Source organism: Procambarus clarkii, chromosome 88 (genome assembly GCF_040958095.1).
Source record: "Procambarus clarkii isolate CNS0578487 chromosome 88, FALCON_Pclarkii_2.0, whole genome shotgun sequence".
NCBI lineage: Eukaryota > Metazoa > Arthropoda > Malacostraca > Decapoda > Cambaridae > Procambarus > Procambarus clarkii.
The window spans coordinates 21,980,366-21,995,951 of NC_091237.1; the positions used below are offsets into that span (position 1 = coordinate 21,980,366).

Genomic DNA, 15,586 nt, shown 5'->3' on the forward strand with positions numbered 1-15,586 from the left:
ATAAACAATATGCCTTGCTCAATTCTCTGAATACAATGAGCACACCCCAGGAGCATCAATATATAAAACTGGATAAGCATCACTGAATCACTGCACTGTGATAAGCATCACAATGATCACTGAATAAGTGTCTGAAACGTTCCTATCATTGCTGAACCACATTAAGTATTCCTTAACCAGTCAGACCACATGAGTAAAATATCTATTATCCTGTTAGCCAGCAAAATATTTATTAAATGAAAAGTTCTTGCAACAGAGTTGTGTTACAGCATCAGGATGCATTTTAACCAAGAAAACCTTACCTAGCCTTGCATCATAGCGAATGGGTTTCCATACCATTTATCAAAACATGGAAAGCAGGTCCTACGGGAAATTCCAGCTTGCAATCTCCAACAAGTACTAAAGGCACTACACCTGAAGTTTATCAAACAATATCCTGCCTACAACATTCAGTTTTTCACCTGTTTACTCCAGTATGAGTCATACTAGTTAGTCATTATGTCACCGCACACCCTGGCAGAGGAAGCACCCACTCCACCTCGTCACCTCTCTCACCCTCTACACACACCCAAGTCTCTGGGCCACACCTGCAGTAACACTCGTCCTCCGAGGTTATATAGCCATATTGTATATACGGGGAGTCTTATTCCGTGTTGTAGCGAGAGTAAAGGAGCCGAGGAGGCGGAGGAGGAGCCAGCGTTCCCTGTTTGGATGTAAACATTGAGCTGCGCTTCTTGTTTTGATTTTGACCTTTAAAGGGACCAACCGTATAACCTCACTGCAACACATACCAACACATTTACAACAATCAAAATTAATTTACAACCAATCTATATCTCTAATAAGTAACATAGCAATAAACGTTTATGGGTTACAATGGGCGAGTAGGTAGGAGTGGGGTGATAAAGAGGAAGGTTAGAGAAGTGGTCCCTGGCGCGGTGCAGACGACCAGGCGGCCGACCACACTCTCCCCGCACGGGAAAGTTGGCAATTGTCGTGTGAGACCATGTGTCCCTATTTGGCGGCAGGTGAGTCCACACCTTCACCCTCCTATGTTCCATCTTGGCTCATAACATTAGCTGATGGGACGCTAGATTACTGAGGCGAGTGGTGCAACGTGTGTGGCTTTATATGTGTGTGCATGGTCCTAGAGGCAAGTACTGAATTTAATTCCCTAAGGCGGCAGGACACATTATGTACTAAAAAGTAGGCCTACATCATTTGTAAATGAATACTTATATAATGCAGTATCAGAAATAGTCGCATTGGCATGACTCTTAACACACTTGGAACCCGTATATGTGATAAGAGAAAACTATCTGTCCTCAGCTTGTAACTTAATAACAGTACAGGACTGACTGAAAATATTTCTTGTTGCCACAGATATATATATGTGGTGTGGTTGAGTGTGCAAGCTCACGGAGAGAGGCCTCAGGGAGGGATACAGTCACCATCTTACAGTGAACAATCTTGTACAATCAACACAACACGGGTTTGTTATAGAGATCCTGCCTTACACACCTGCCACACTTGGACACGGTCACCACCTATTCTGACAAAGGCTTTCAGGTGGATGTACTATACATGGATTTTGCTCAAGCCTTTGATAAGGTGCCACATGAACTACTGGCAAGGGAATTACATGAATAAGGAATAAATGGTAAAATAGTAGAATGGTTAAAACAAAGAAAACGGTCGAGCTAAATGGGAATGAATCTGACTGGAGAAATGTGGTAAGTGGGGTACCACAGGGCTCCATTTTGGGACCAACCCTTTTTGTCATATACATCAGTGACATAGATGTGAATATTGCAAACATCATCAAATATGAAGATGACACTAAGATTTATGGTAAAGTGGGAAGTGAAAATGATATTGAAGGCCTTGCAAAGCAATCTACATGAACTCCACTAATGTTCAAAAGACAGGCAAATGCTGTTTAACATCGACAGTGTTAAGAAGCATTTATGCCCCCCACAACCCTGTATGCGGGGCATAACAGCCCATGCCACAACAACCAAATTGATTAAGAAAAAGATCTTAGAGTCAAAATCCTCCACTCACTGGAAGCTGCATAATAGAAGCATCAGTAAAAAAAGCTAACCAAACCCTTAGAATAATCACGTGTACCTTTGACTTTAAGGAAATGAAGTTAGTGATATAATTGTATGAATCTCTGGTGTACCCCCACTTGGTTTATTGTATCCAAGCATGTAAACCTCATCTTCAGAGGGACATAGCTGCTCTGGAGAAAGTTCAACATCGGGCAACAAAAATCATTCCAGAACTAAGTCAGCTCTCATACCAGTAGTGGTTGGGAGCTTCAGGGTTAACAACACTGTAAACCAAGCATAACAGGGCAGATCTCAAATAAACTTTTAAAATACTAAACACTTTAGAGGATGTTGATCCTGACAACTTCTTCAAAGGGTCAGATGTAACACAAACAAGGAACAATGGTTTCAAGCTCAACAAGCCACAATGTAGGATTGAAAACATGAGATGCCTTCACCCACAGGGTTATAAACTCATGGAACTGCCTACCCGCAGAAGCTGTAACTGCCAAATAATCCAGCTAAAAAATATCATCAGGACTAATGGGGGGACCTTTGACAACCTGTCCTCATCAAGGCCACTAGTGTGTTAGTGGCCCTGAGGTAAATTCAGGTATATATGATATTTTTAAACAAGTGATCTGCATTAATATTCTCCAGTGTTCAGTATTTTAAATGTGAATAAGTATCACACTATGGAATGTGGAATAGGATAAAATAGCCCATGCCACACACCACCTGCAAATTTTGTGAAAAGACATTAAAGAACTTGGACAAAGAGATCTAAAGGTGGTTCTGATAGTAAACTGTCACGAGAGGACCACATAAAGGACATTGTGGGAGGAGCCTATACTATGCTTTCCAACTTCAGAATAGCATTTAAATACATGGACATGAAATACTAAAGAAATTCCTCGTGGCTTTTGTTAGACCAAAGTTATATGCTGTTGTTGGCTCATATCTTAGGAAGTGCATCAGTAAACTGGAAAGGATGCAAAGACATGCAACTAAATGGCTTCTGGGGGTGAAAAAGAAGAGCTATGAGGGAAGGTTAGAAGTGTTAAATATACCAATGCTAGAAGATAGACGAAAAAGAGGTAATATGATCACTACATACAAAATAGTAACAGGAATCAACAAAAACAAAGATGAATTTTTGAAACGTGCAACTTCAAGAACTAGAAGTCTTAGATTCAAGCTAAGGAAACAAAGGTGCCAAAAAATATATAAGACAGTGGTAGACAGATGGAACAATTTAAGTGAGAAGGCGGTGGATGCTTTAACCATCAGTGATTTCAAACCGTCATATGATAATGAGTACAGTACTGGGAACAGGAGACATCATGGATGTAGCTCTCATCCAGTAACTACACATGAGTAATTATACTTAGGTTATTCATCCACCCCCTAAGTGTAATTACATGTACGTAATTACCCTGTACAGTATATAAAGTTATAGATTTTTTGGTGGGGTGAGGGGTGAGTTGGAAACTAATAGTTTTCATTGCTTTAGCCTTGTAGCAGACAACCTATTATGCACTACTATAACTGCACTTAGTCTTATTAAAAACTCTGGGTTGGATAATCTCATGGATCTTCTTATACGCCCAAAGTTGATTGAGCAAAAATGCTATTTTGTAATACAGTATACATCTAATGAATGTTTATGCCAGTCCAGAGAAGAAACTAGTACCCATAATTTTACTGTACACTTAAAAAAAAAGTGTTTTCATTATAGACTGATTAATACTGTATGTAGGTGTAACAAAAATATTTGCTATTAAAAAATTAATTATGATGAGTATGTTGCTAGACTACATTACAATGATAAAAGTATTCCATTAGTAGTCCTCATAAACTAGGGTACTGTATTAGCCATGCTTTTCTCTATATTGCTTTGGGTACTTACATTTTGCATAGAGTAACTAATGGGAGTGTTAGCATAAGGTTGGTATTCTGGCACTGGTATGGTGGTGTTGCAGCATCCTAGTGTCCAGTAGGAGGAAAGAGCGTGGCAGCCGCCTCCACCCCATGACCCAGCCCCTCGCACCCCTCATCCGCCTTGCTTCTAGCTATGGCAGCTTGTCGCAGGAAGGTTCAGGTATGTATGCACCCTACCTCCTGTAGCAGGTTTACAGCTTTATATCTTGTCTTGACCCTTGCACCCCCTCATCCGCCTTGCTTCTAGTTATAGCAGTTTGCTTTAGAAGGTTCATATATGTTCGCACCCATGTCTGCTACCAGGTTTACAACTTCATACCTTGTCATTAAAATGCACACACACACATACCTAAAACCAACTTTTGCAATGATAACTTTTTTATATAAGTTATTTATCTTGTAATGCTGCTTAGTTTTAGATGATCATAGTTACATCTCTTCCTGTTGCTCCATAGCACAACACTTGCTTTGCAAATTGCATGTTAGTCATTCTTATTGGATTCCTACTGCTTGTGTGTAAACTTCACACTGTATGCAGTAATTCTGTTTTGAGGTCTGACTCCTGTGACTGATGTGACTCCAGTAGTGGGGAGTCATTGGGCTCTACCAGAAGAGGCTGTTCATTGCATTCAATGCTGGATTCTATTTATTTACCTGAATTTACCAAATGGCCACTAACACTAGTGGCCTTGATGAGGACAGGAAGCTGGCAGGTTGTCAAGGATTCCCCCACTTGCCCTGATGATTTTTCCCAGCTGGATTTATAATAATAATAATTTATAATAATAATCTATTAGATAAATAAAATATAAGACAAGACATATTTCCAATAATGAAAATCATTTGATTTGTCAGTCTTTTGATCATTTGTGGAGTTCATGTAAGTCATTGTGCAATGTATCAATATCACTTCACTTTATACTTATAACTATGAAAAATATGAGAATAGATTATTATGTTCTTGTGTTCTTATGTTCTTATTCCTATTACTATACCCTTTATTTCACCTTACCTTTCGTACCTTTTGCCTTGCTCTTCTTCCTCTAAGATTTTCTTCTCACCTCTCTCTTGCCTATTTATTGCCTTTAACTCCTTCCCTCATCCCAACGACTTGAGAATGGTCCAGGACAGACCGAAACATCGTCGTCCCTTCACTTTCTAGTGTGTGGTTTGGTCAACAATAGATTATTATTCTCTTACTAGGAGCGTGTAAATTCCTCAAGTCACCACATAGTCAAATGTATAGACATGATTGCCAATTATACCATGTACAGTACCAAACCTGCCTTTTTCTATTTTAAAGTCTCATTTTATTATGTTTTTGGATTATATTTCACCCAAAATTATACTTGCAGGTGTTAGTGGTGCTTTTACTAACACTGGTTCCACGACCGGGCCCTCTGGAATCACGTCCACCTTGCACCCGGGACAAAGCGGCACTAGTCAGGAAGCTTATCAACAAGGTGAGTGGAATATGAGAATTTTTTGTACTGTATAAATTCTCAAGTATTAAAACATCTACACTTTTTTTATCTTTTTATTTATTAATTTACAGTATACTGTATACAAGAAGGTAGAGTACAATACAATACAATACAATACAATACAATACAATTTTATTTAGGTAAGGTACATACATACAATAAATATTTACAAGGATTGTTTGACTTATAGGTAGAGCTAGTACATACAATGCCTAAAGCCACTATTACATTGAGTTTGGTATAGTGCACACATTCACACTTGAGGAAAATACAGTAATCCATTTAAACATTGTCATTCTGTACATCATCTTTTTTCTCTATACAGATATTTCTATACTGACTATTTCTTCTATAATAATAATAATAATATTAGTAATAATGATTAAAATAGTTTAATAATTTTAAGTAAAATAATAGTTTATTTAGGTAAAAGTATATACAAAATGAGTTACAGTACAAGCAGAATGTTAGATTTTTAGATAGAGCTAGTATATACTGTGCTTAAAGCCAATAATATGCACAATGTTCTGGGCAAGATGTGGGAAAAAATCAGCATTGAATGTAATGAAAAGCCACTTTCTGGGTGAGACCCGGAGGCTCCTCAGAGCTATCCAGGATGATATTACTAATGTCAGACTTTGGTATCAGTCATGTGTATGGAGTTCTTTAGGCCTACCAGGGACCCCGAGCCAGAACCTGGCCCCCTCAGAGAGGCATGAGGAGCAATGGCCTGTAGAAACCCCCCGTAGTTGGAAGCATTCTATGCCATCGACTGAGTCAGGCACCCAGAAAAGTAAATACCCCCAAAACAAACCCCTATTCTGGTTAAGAAATTGCTATTGAGAGCCGAACTAGTGGACAGAACTCCCAAAATAAAAATGAGCTAACAAGCATTATGGAGTATTAAAACATAAGGGGAGTATTTATTTTATTTTGGGAGTTCTGTCCACTAGTTTGGCTCTCAGCAGCAATTCCCTTTCCAGAATAGGGGTTTGTTTTGGGATGCTTACCTTTCTGGACGCCTGACCTGAGGGGGGCCAGGTTCTGGCTCGTGGTCCCCGGTAGGCCTAAAGAACTCCATACACATGACTGATGCCAAAGTCTGACATTATCAGCCTGGATAGCTCTGGGGAGCCTCTGGGTCTCACCCAGAATATGTTAGCAGTTAGCTAAAGATGGACTTTATTTAGTTCAGTGTTCACTGTGTCATTCAGAATAAGAGGGTTAGGACTGGAGAAGATGAAGGGTGTGTCATCAGCAAATAAAATTGGCTTGAGATGTTGAGAGGCATTTAGAACATCATTAAGAAAGAGGAGAGGGCCAAGTATGCTGCCCTGTAGAACACCAACGTTAATAGGTAGGGTGGGGAAATTGGACTCATTCACAGAGACATACAGTACTGGAGGTTGTCACTGAGGTAAGATTGCAGGTATTGAAGGAATACTTTATGTACAGATAGTCTTCCTGTCTTTCAGTGATTTCTTTATCTTTTCACATCACCTTCCATAACTACCTCCACATTTTTTCAGTTATCTGTACAGTATATACCACTCAAACCTCCTGAGGCTTCAGTATTTTTACACTTTAAAGACTGAAAACTAAAGGTTTGACATTTATAAAATAAACAATTTCATTGGTTTATGTTTCTGACATTGTATAATGAGCTGTCAGAAAATAATATACAGTAATTGTTTTTGGTTACATAACGCATTTTAAATAATTGTACAGTACAGTATTTTAATAATTGTGTTATAATTATATGTATTACCTGTATCAGCGGTGGGTGCCGGTTCTAGAGAAGTTTGGAGTGACGCTGCCTTTAGAGTGCCCACTTCATGCTGCCCGGGATGTATTTGCACAGCAGGAGGCAGCTAAGGTACATGTACCACCCCAGTGGACATGTGGCCTCTGTGGGAAGTCCTTTTATCATGAGGCGCACCTTGATCGTCACCTTGACAACAGGCATGAAGACTACCTCAATAACGTAAGCTGGTCCTGCCATTATATAGAATTCTATTCTTTATTTGACATTTTATCTGGGAATAATCAGAAAATTAGTGGCTCTGTATAAAATTATACAATGACTATTATGGCATGAAAACTCTTTAAGCTTTCCTTGTTACTGTACTGTAAGAGCTTGGTACAGTAATTCAATTTCCTGTAACCCAAATGAATTCATGTTTCTCATACACAGTTAAATGACAGGAGTAAGCAGGTAACTGATAAAAATATGAGGGTAAATGGCAGGATTAATTGGGTAAATTACCTAAGTGTAGTTACAGGATGAGAGCTGCACTCTGTCATATGATGCTTTGAAATTACCGACGGTTTTGGCCTCCACCACTTTCTCACCTAACTTGTTCCAAGTTTACAGAGAAGTTTGGTGCAGCTGTGCACTGAACAACAGCTACTGGGAAACTGGCTCATTTGTTATGTGTGTGTATATTTGAGTGTCAAGCAAATGTCAACTACCGAGCACTTTTGTTCTCGGATAAAGTGTTTGTGTGCCAAATTGTTCGTGTTTGGAGCCATTCAAGTGCCGAGGTACCAGTATACATTGAACAACGTGGGAATTAAGGTTATCCCAGTATAGAAACAAGTTGATTTTCTTATCTAACTTCTTTAAGTCTGATTTTTAGGAATAAAATTTTTAAGAATGAGGCTTGATTAAATATCGGTAAGTAAAAAATTGAGGCTACATAATGTTATGTTTTCATGCTCCATTATCATTACAGGGAGAGGATTCTGTGTGCCTAGCAGATTTTTGTGATGTGATGCGGTGTGAGGTGCTGCTGGAGCGTCTCCGAGACTTTGACGATGCGCCACCTTCAGCCACAGCTTTAGACTTGTGGCACCAGCCATTATTACTGTCTTCCCCCTCCATGCACCAAGCTCAGTCACATTCAGGTATTCCATGTTTGCTTCCCACTTTCCTAAATATCTGCATAGTTTGGGATGTTATCATCAGTGCAGCCAATTCACAATCAAAGGATTCCAGATTAAATTCTCACAGCTTGTTTCCTTACATCTGATTTTCCTGTTCACATAGTGGTAAATAATTATCTAGGAGTTAGGCAACTGTTTTGAGCTACATTTTTGGAAGGGTCAGTAGTTGGCCTCGAAGAACCTTGAGAACCTAGCAGACTTATTGTCCCCCAAGAATAGGAAACCATATTGTAGAGAGGGTTGGCCATAAAATGGATGCTTGTGGTGTAATGACTGGTATATAAGGTATAGCTTTTATTAACTAATATTAATATTGTTATTAATAATAATAATTATTAATATTATTATTATTATTAATTACTGTTATTAATATTGTTATTAATCTAATTGTTTCTCTTAGTTAAAATACCAGTTTGTTTTATTTGTATTAATTGTTATGTTTCATTTGTTAGTGTCTGAGAGAATGTTAGATTGAGCATTAGTAAATGGGTATGCACTCCAGCATTAGTAAATGGGTATGCACTTTATGTGTGTAAAGCTTTCCCGCACATTTTTGTGAGAGTAGGGTTCCTGCACCACACGAGGACAGAGAGAAGCGAGACTTCACACACAGCGGGTGTGTGCTCGTGAGACACCTACCTCACTATGTGAGATTAGTTACCTCACTTATACCTGTGTGACTGGAATACAATAATCCATCTGGTGAGTGAGAGGGTATTTTTTGATGTATGATGTCCCATTTCCTGTGCATCTTAATAAATGTAATAAGCGGCTCGATGGGGAATGGTGAGTGTCTAAACTCGATGAGGTGGTGAACCTCTAAACTCGATGAGAGTGGTAGCTCGATGAGGTCGTAGTCTGCTATTTGTTCTGTGTCAAAGCTGGAGCATCTTGGGGTCGATTAGAACTGCATACGCCGAGTGCTACATCCTTGAGGTTGAAGAGGTGTTGTAACTCCGAAGCGTCTGTACTGAAGTTAACTGAATCACTGTGGAAATTATACTGATGATTACTTGCTTCTTGATTGCTTATATTATTGGACTACACCTCAGCTTCCTCCAATAGGATGGAAGGAATGTTACCTGTAATTAGGGAAAAGATTTAATTGATGTCATGAGTGCTAATGAGAGGTTTGCTTCTCTCATTTAGCTAATGAGTTTGGAGCGAGTAAATTGTTGACATAATTTACTCACTACATGCTTTTCTCACAAAACCATGTTACAGTATACTTACAAGATTGTGAGCCGTGAGATTGTGAATAGTTTTGACTCAGGATTCTCTCTATAAGCCTTGAATATTCAAGATCTATTAAACATGTTATATACTATATATTTTGTGTACATATGCAGTCCATATCATTGAAAATAAAAATAATTTATAATAATAATTCATTGTGTTGGGAGACAGGCAGCCAGAGTGTATTTATACATGTTAGGGTTACTGTATATCAAGTTCCACTCTCCCCCCAAGGTCGAATTACTGACCTTGCCCAAGATACAACCCCACACCAAGCTGACTAACTCCTGAGTACCTACTTACTACTAGGTAAACAGGTACATTAGGTGATAGGAAATGTGCCCAACCATTTCTGTCCCACCCGGAATTCTCAATTGCGAGTCGAGAATAAACCCGACTGTACTACAAGGACCTTAAATATGCTGGGTATATTTCCTTGGAGGATAAAACTATAAATATATAAATGAGTTTCTTTTCAGATCAAGCTGTGGAGCGTGCCCTTCCCAGAAGTTTGATGAGATCATCACATGCATCTCATCCCTGGTATCAGTGGACAAGGCAGCCCCGTATTCTCCACCATGATCCTCCACACCCTCCCTCACCTAGTCCTCCCACACCCGTGTCCGCACCTGATCTTTCAGGAGAGCAGCAAGAGGATGAGGGAAGGGCAGTGGTGGACCCAGAGAGGGCATCTGGCTGTGAAAATGAAGATGGAGACTGTTTATCAATACCTGAAGATACAAACAGTAAGTACAGTAATGTTCTGTACAGCGCAGTTCTCTGCCATCTTTATCTCATTCCAGTTAACAAATGATGATAAGCAGTTTTCAAAGCACTTGTGTTGAAGTGTATTTTTTCTTCACCCTGCAAGCCTCACAAGTGATATTGGCCCAAGTTTGAGCCCTGGGTAGAGGGATGATTGGGCACTGATTCATATGGGTTCACCTCCTCTTCACCCAGAAGTGCTTGTAGTAGTAATAATAATAATAATTTATAATAATTTATTTATATAAACATAGAAGACCTGATTACAGTGATTGCACAGCAGATATTTGTATTTTTTATAAAGCCACTATAAACATGTGAAGTGTTTTGGGCATACCTTAAAAATAAGGTGAGGATTTTAGTCAGTGCATTATTTGGGTAATACTTTGGGGCCTGGTTGTATCAATAGCTGAACTTTTGACAAATCTTTTTCTGGTTTACTCAATGCGAAAACATTTGCTAACAGATGAGAGTGGGCATGTAGCTGGGGGGCCACGAGAGCTGCCACTTCATCCGCTGCATTCATGGCGCGACACGTGTAATGAGGAGCATCTGGCCGAGTTAAGAGTCAAGTGCCAGGTGGGTGCCAATCGTAGTTATCATGAGGATAATGCATGCATCTGTTTATATTGCTTAGGCACTATATAACTGAAGGCATGATATTCAAACGTATTATTTAACCCTTCCGCTGCACAAATCATATATACAGTACTGTATATGATTTTGGCCCAACTGACTGGAGGACACATATATGCATGTATGTACAGTATATGTTTTAGAGTATTGAGTAAAATTTAAAAATCCTTCAGCAGCTACATGGGGTTCACATTGTCTTTCTCAGGGGTTCTAATAAACAGACACCTCTTACAAAAAAAAAAAAAAAAAAAAAATCATGGACACCATTCTTGAGTATGAAGGCCTCATTACTTTGTGAGCAACTATGGCTGGTGCATGCAGCACCAGCTAACAGCACTGATGTTCAGCTTATGACCACACCATCACTTAAAAATGATGAAATATATGTGTAACTGCTATTATTTTGTGGTGATATATTATAGAAGAGCCTGACTGTGATAAAGACTGTGTACAATGTTCAGACATCAATGAACACAATGCTGCTCATGATGTTAACAGTGCTAGGCAGACAGGAACAGCACTCTGCCACTGTTTTGTCCATCTAAGCATCTTGAAACAACTGCTCATGTTCCTGTACAAAATAAACTTATGGAAAATTGTTCATTTACAGGACTTAGTGACGAGGAACCTGATAATAGCAGCATTTTGGTGAGAATTAGTTTTGTGCATAGTATGTCGAGAGGCTGAATCTTGGCGAGTGAGGAAGTGTCGTCAGCTGATTGGCGTGTGATGGCGCTACGCTGTTTGAACACACCAGACCAGCTTACTTTGTTTGTCAAAGACCTTCCCAATTGTCCTGACGATTTTTTCAAGCTGAATTTTAAAGTTCAGCAGAGTTTTTGGCATTTTTGGCTGTGACAGGTAGGCAATTCCATGGGTTTATAACCCCATGGGTGAAAAATCTCCTGTTTTCGGTCCTACACTGTGGCTTGTTGAGCTTGAAACCATTACTCCTTGTCTGCGATACATCTGACCTTTTGAAGAAGTTGCCTGGGTCAACATCCTGCAAATTGTTCAGTATTTTGAACGTTTTGATACGATCAGTCCTATCGTGTCTGCCTTGTAGTGTTGCTACCCCTCAATCGTTCCTGGTAAGAGAGAGTTGACTTAGTTCTGGAATTAATTTTGTTGCCCGGTGTTGAACTTTCTTCAATGAAGCTGTCTTTCTGAAGATGAGCTTGGATGCAATAAATCAATACTATAATTTAAAAAGAGAAACTTCAGCTTACCTTGTTGTAGTCTGTCTTCTTGTTTAATACTGCAGACTTTGAAATGTGTAGTTCTTGAAAATTTACATAACCTAACCTCCGGTTATCTGAATTTCTGTCCGGATATTGTGAAGTTTTGCCAGATAATTATCCAGACTTCAACTTAGACTCTGTGCTAGTCTGCACTATCCGACCAAACCTTTGGTTATCCAGATTATCCAGATATTGCAAAGTTTTGCCAAAAAGTTATCTAGATGCAATTTTGGCCAGATAACTCAAATATCCAGTTAAGAGGAATATGGATACGTGAGCTCATACAGTATAGATTGAAAACAAATTAAAAAAAAATGTGCTCACTGGGCTGCTGTTAGCTATTAATAGCTGTGCACCACCAGAGTTAATGTTTTACTTTGTTTAGTTAAAATAATTTTGACCAAATAATCACTGCGTATATGTTTCTGGTAATTATTTTTATATCAATTGCTTAATATTTTTATCGTTTTGCAGCAACTAATACAACAATGCATTGGTGGTCTGCTTCTGAACCTCACCCTTGAGCAATTCAGGGAAGTGGAAGGTGAGTTGTCAACAAATTAGTGGTTACTGGATCATATATTAGACAGTTGAGATATGCAGTTAAAGTTTGTAACAATTTAAGTACAGTTAAAGCTTATGTACATAAAACTAATGATTGAGGTTTATATTGAGGATGTGTAGTAATTTGAAAGTTAATGTAAATACAGTTAATATTTAGTAAGGTATATAACACTAGTGAATGAGGTATACATAGAGAATTTTCAGAATTGGAACTTACTTGAAGTATAGTAAATTTTAAATGAATTATAACTAACAGATTTATTATTGTTAGTAACAAAAGATGATATTGGTGATGGAGTTATTCTTATAAATATAGTAATAGAGTACAGTACTGTATTAAGTGAAGTATAATAATAATAATAATACATTGTGTCAGGCAATAGGAAGCCAGAGTGTATTTATATATGTTAGGCTTATATCGAGGTGCCCCCTCTCCCCTAAGGTCGAATTACTGACCCTGCCCAGGATGCAACCCAACAAGCTGACTAACTCCTGCATTCCTACTTACTGCTAGGTGAACAGAAGCATTAGGTGAAAGGAAATGTGCCCAACCATTTCTGTTCCACCTGGGATCCGAACCCGGAATTCTCAATTGTGCGTCGAGAACGAACCCGACTGTACTACCGGGACCCTCCAGTATTGTAGTAGTATGGGTAGATCTCACATTAACTGGGTGGCTAAAATATTAGTATTTATTATATAAAGAACCAATAAGTAAGAAAATGACTTCACATACTTAATGTTTGTGTTTCAGGTGCATTGAGTCGGGCAGTATGCTGGTACCTGACGTGTGAGAGGTATTGGGAGGCTGGTACCATGGAACCACCAGAATTTCCCTGGGGTCTTGTTACGGGTCTTGTCCTCCTCTTGACACTGGGAGTGTCCCTAGCTTACTATATTGTTTGGGTGCTCTGCGAGTAAGTGTACTTGAAGATATTATTATACAGTACATGACATAGATAAGCTACCTGTACAGTACAGTGCAACCTTAATTCGGTGAATTGTATGGGGACCAGCCCTGATTCATTGCAACCAGAGATGCCTTTAGGAGGTATTTGTATGATACTGTTTTTTAAACAAGAAAAATATTTTGGTATGTCTGCTTCTTATAATGTTTCATTTATACTGAAAAAATAAAATACATGATTGGAGCCATATTAAGAGTTACCATTCATACCCTAATATTTGCCACACTATCGGCTAATTTAACTGAATAAAATTTAAATTTTATTGTGTCATATGATGGATAATTTATTCGTCATATGATATTTGTAATTATTATTTCAGCGATGTTTGTCAGCATATCTCTGGTGATGATCTGGTTGTGTGTACTGTAGAGTTTATATGTTCTTTGCTGTGGTCTTGCCATTTGTGCATTGTCAGGCAGCTGGAAAGAGATGTTGTTGTCTTACCTATATACAGTACTGAGATCATTGGAGCTAACAATTTCCAAGTTGGCATGTGAAGGCATAGATGACATTTGTCTCTTTCAAGGCATTTCACTTTCAAGTAGGGACAGGTCAAGCTTTCATACCTACATCTTTTAGGAAGATTTGAGTATGAAAATGAACCAAGACGTTTGCTTCGTTGACTGAAAAGGAGCAATTTTGCATCACACTACATTTTTTATGAGAATTACTGCTATAAAACCATGTTGTGTTGATTTTGCAAGATTATGCACTAATAAGTGGTGAATGATTTTCTACCTCAGGAGTATCACTATAAGCTAGCAGATATGTGAGGGAACTGTCAGGGGGGAAGTGCCAAGCCATTACTGCTATATAACACTTGGAAGGGGTCAGGATAAGGATTTGGGATGGGACGGGGAGGAAGGAATGGTGCCCAACCACCTGGATGGTTGGGGATTGAACACTGACCTGCAGGAAGCAAGACCATTGCTTTGCTGTATACCCCAAGTGGTTGGACAGCAGATATGTGAGGTTAGGCTGATTGGTTGGTAGTTTTCTGCTGAAAGTTTTCAGCTTTTCATAAAGATGGGATTACATTTACATACTGTATTTCCAATCTAGGGCAACTGTCATTGATCTAGAGATTTTTGAATAGCCATTTCAGTGGTAAACGGTTCTTCAGTCAGTTCCTTTATAATTTTGGATTAAATTTTATCCACACTTGGAGCTTTTAGAGACCTTTCATTTTTCAATGTTCTTCTTTATTTTAACTACATTTAGTCATTATATAAAGTGCTCTTCACAGGTCACAAGATGGAGGAGTAAGCACTCCAGGGAGTGTCCATGAGGCTGGAAGTGTTCCACCTATCAGGTCCACCAAACTTCGCCACTCAGCTGCTACAGAATCAGAAAGTGAGTGTCGAGACTCTGGCTTTAATGAGGGTCCTATATACCCTGACGCAAATGACAGCCACATGTACAGTGATTATGACGGCCAATCATATCGCTCTAGACACTACTCTGAGGACTCGCGGCTCTCGTATAACCCAGAAGATTATGGACCTGCCTCCAAGTACTACATCTCTGAGGAACGCATGTTTAACTATGCCACTACTTTTATGCCTAACTATGAACAGCGACGACTTAGACGAAATCGATACAATTATCTTGACGATTACGATGACTACCAAGATTTTCCTGAATCTGATAAATATTATGATACATCAAGTTTAAGTCGAGAGCACAGTGATAGTTTTATTTATGTTTCTTATCCACCGGAAGTTAAAAAAAGATTTAATGAAAACAGGTGA

General features: G+C 38.8%; 2 protein-coding genes across 9 annotated transcripts in view; one reads left to right on the top strand and one right to left on the bottom strand.

Annotated features, from left to right (window-relative positions):
• Positions 1–743, bottom strand: part of CYLD (ubiquitin carboxyl-terminal hydrolase CYLD) — a 29,531-nt gene extending 28,788 nt beyond the window's left edge. For 2 of the 8 annotated variants that reach the window (XM_045726596.2, XM_045726589.2), the window contains exon 1: positions 462–743. Coding sequence is in view for 2 of the 8 variants with exons in the window: in XM_045726589.2 (XP_045582545.1) it covers positions 462–484 (23 nt within the window). In the remaining 6 variants the exon portion in view is untranslated. Of the gene's footprint in view, positions 1–336 lie in introns of all 8 variants that reach the window. The other 6 variants (XM_045726594.2, XM_045726591.2, XM_045726593.2 and 3 more) reach the window with 5 other exon arrangements.
• Positions 744–939: 196 nt separating this feature from the next.
• LOC123745756 (uncharacterized) lies at positions 940–15,586 on the top strand. Its single transcript, XM_045726598.2, has 10 exons — positions 940–1,028; positions 4,037–4,155; positions 5,351–5,458; positions 7,257–7,463; positions 8,215–8,386; positions 10,141–10,407; positions 10,893–11,005; positions 12,778–12,847; positions 13,622–13,784; positions 15,082–15,586. The coding sequence occupies exons 2-10, from the start codon at positions 4,129–4,131 to the stop codon at positions 15,584–15,586; spliced, it is 1,632 nt and encodes a 543-aa protein (XP_045582554.1). The 5' UTR covers positions 940–1,028; positions 4,037–4,128.

Excerpts from the sequence above, each read along its gene's own strand:
- LOC123745756 (XM_045726598.2), top strand. The coding sequence starts at position 4,129 with ATGGCAGCTTGTCGCAGGAAGGTTCAG. Across the intron at positions 5,459-7,256 it reads TCAGGAAGCTTATCAACAAG|CGGTGGGTGCCGGTTCTAGA; the intron begins GTGAGTGGAATA and ends TACCTGTATCAG. Across the intron at positions 11,006-12,777 it reads AGTTAAGAGTCAAGTGCCAG|CAACTAATACAACAATGCAT; the intron begins GTGGGTGCCAAT and ends ATCGTTTTGCAG.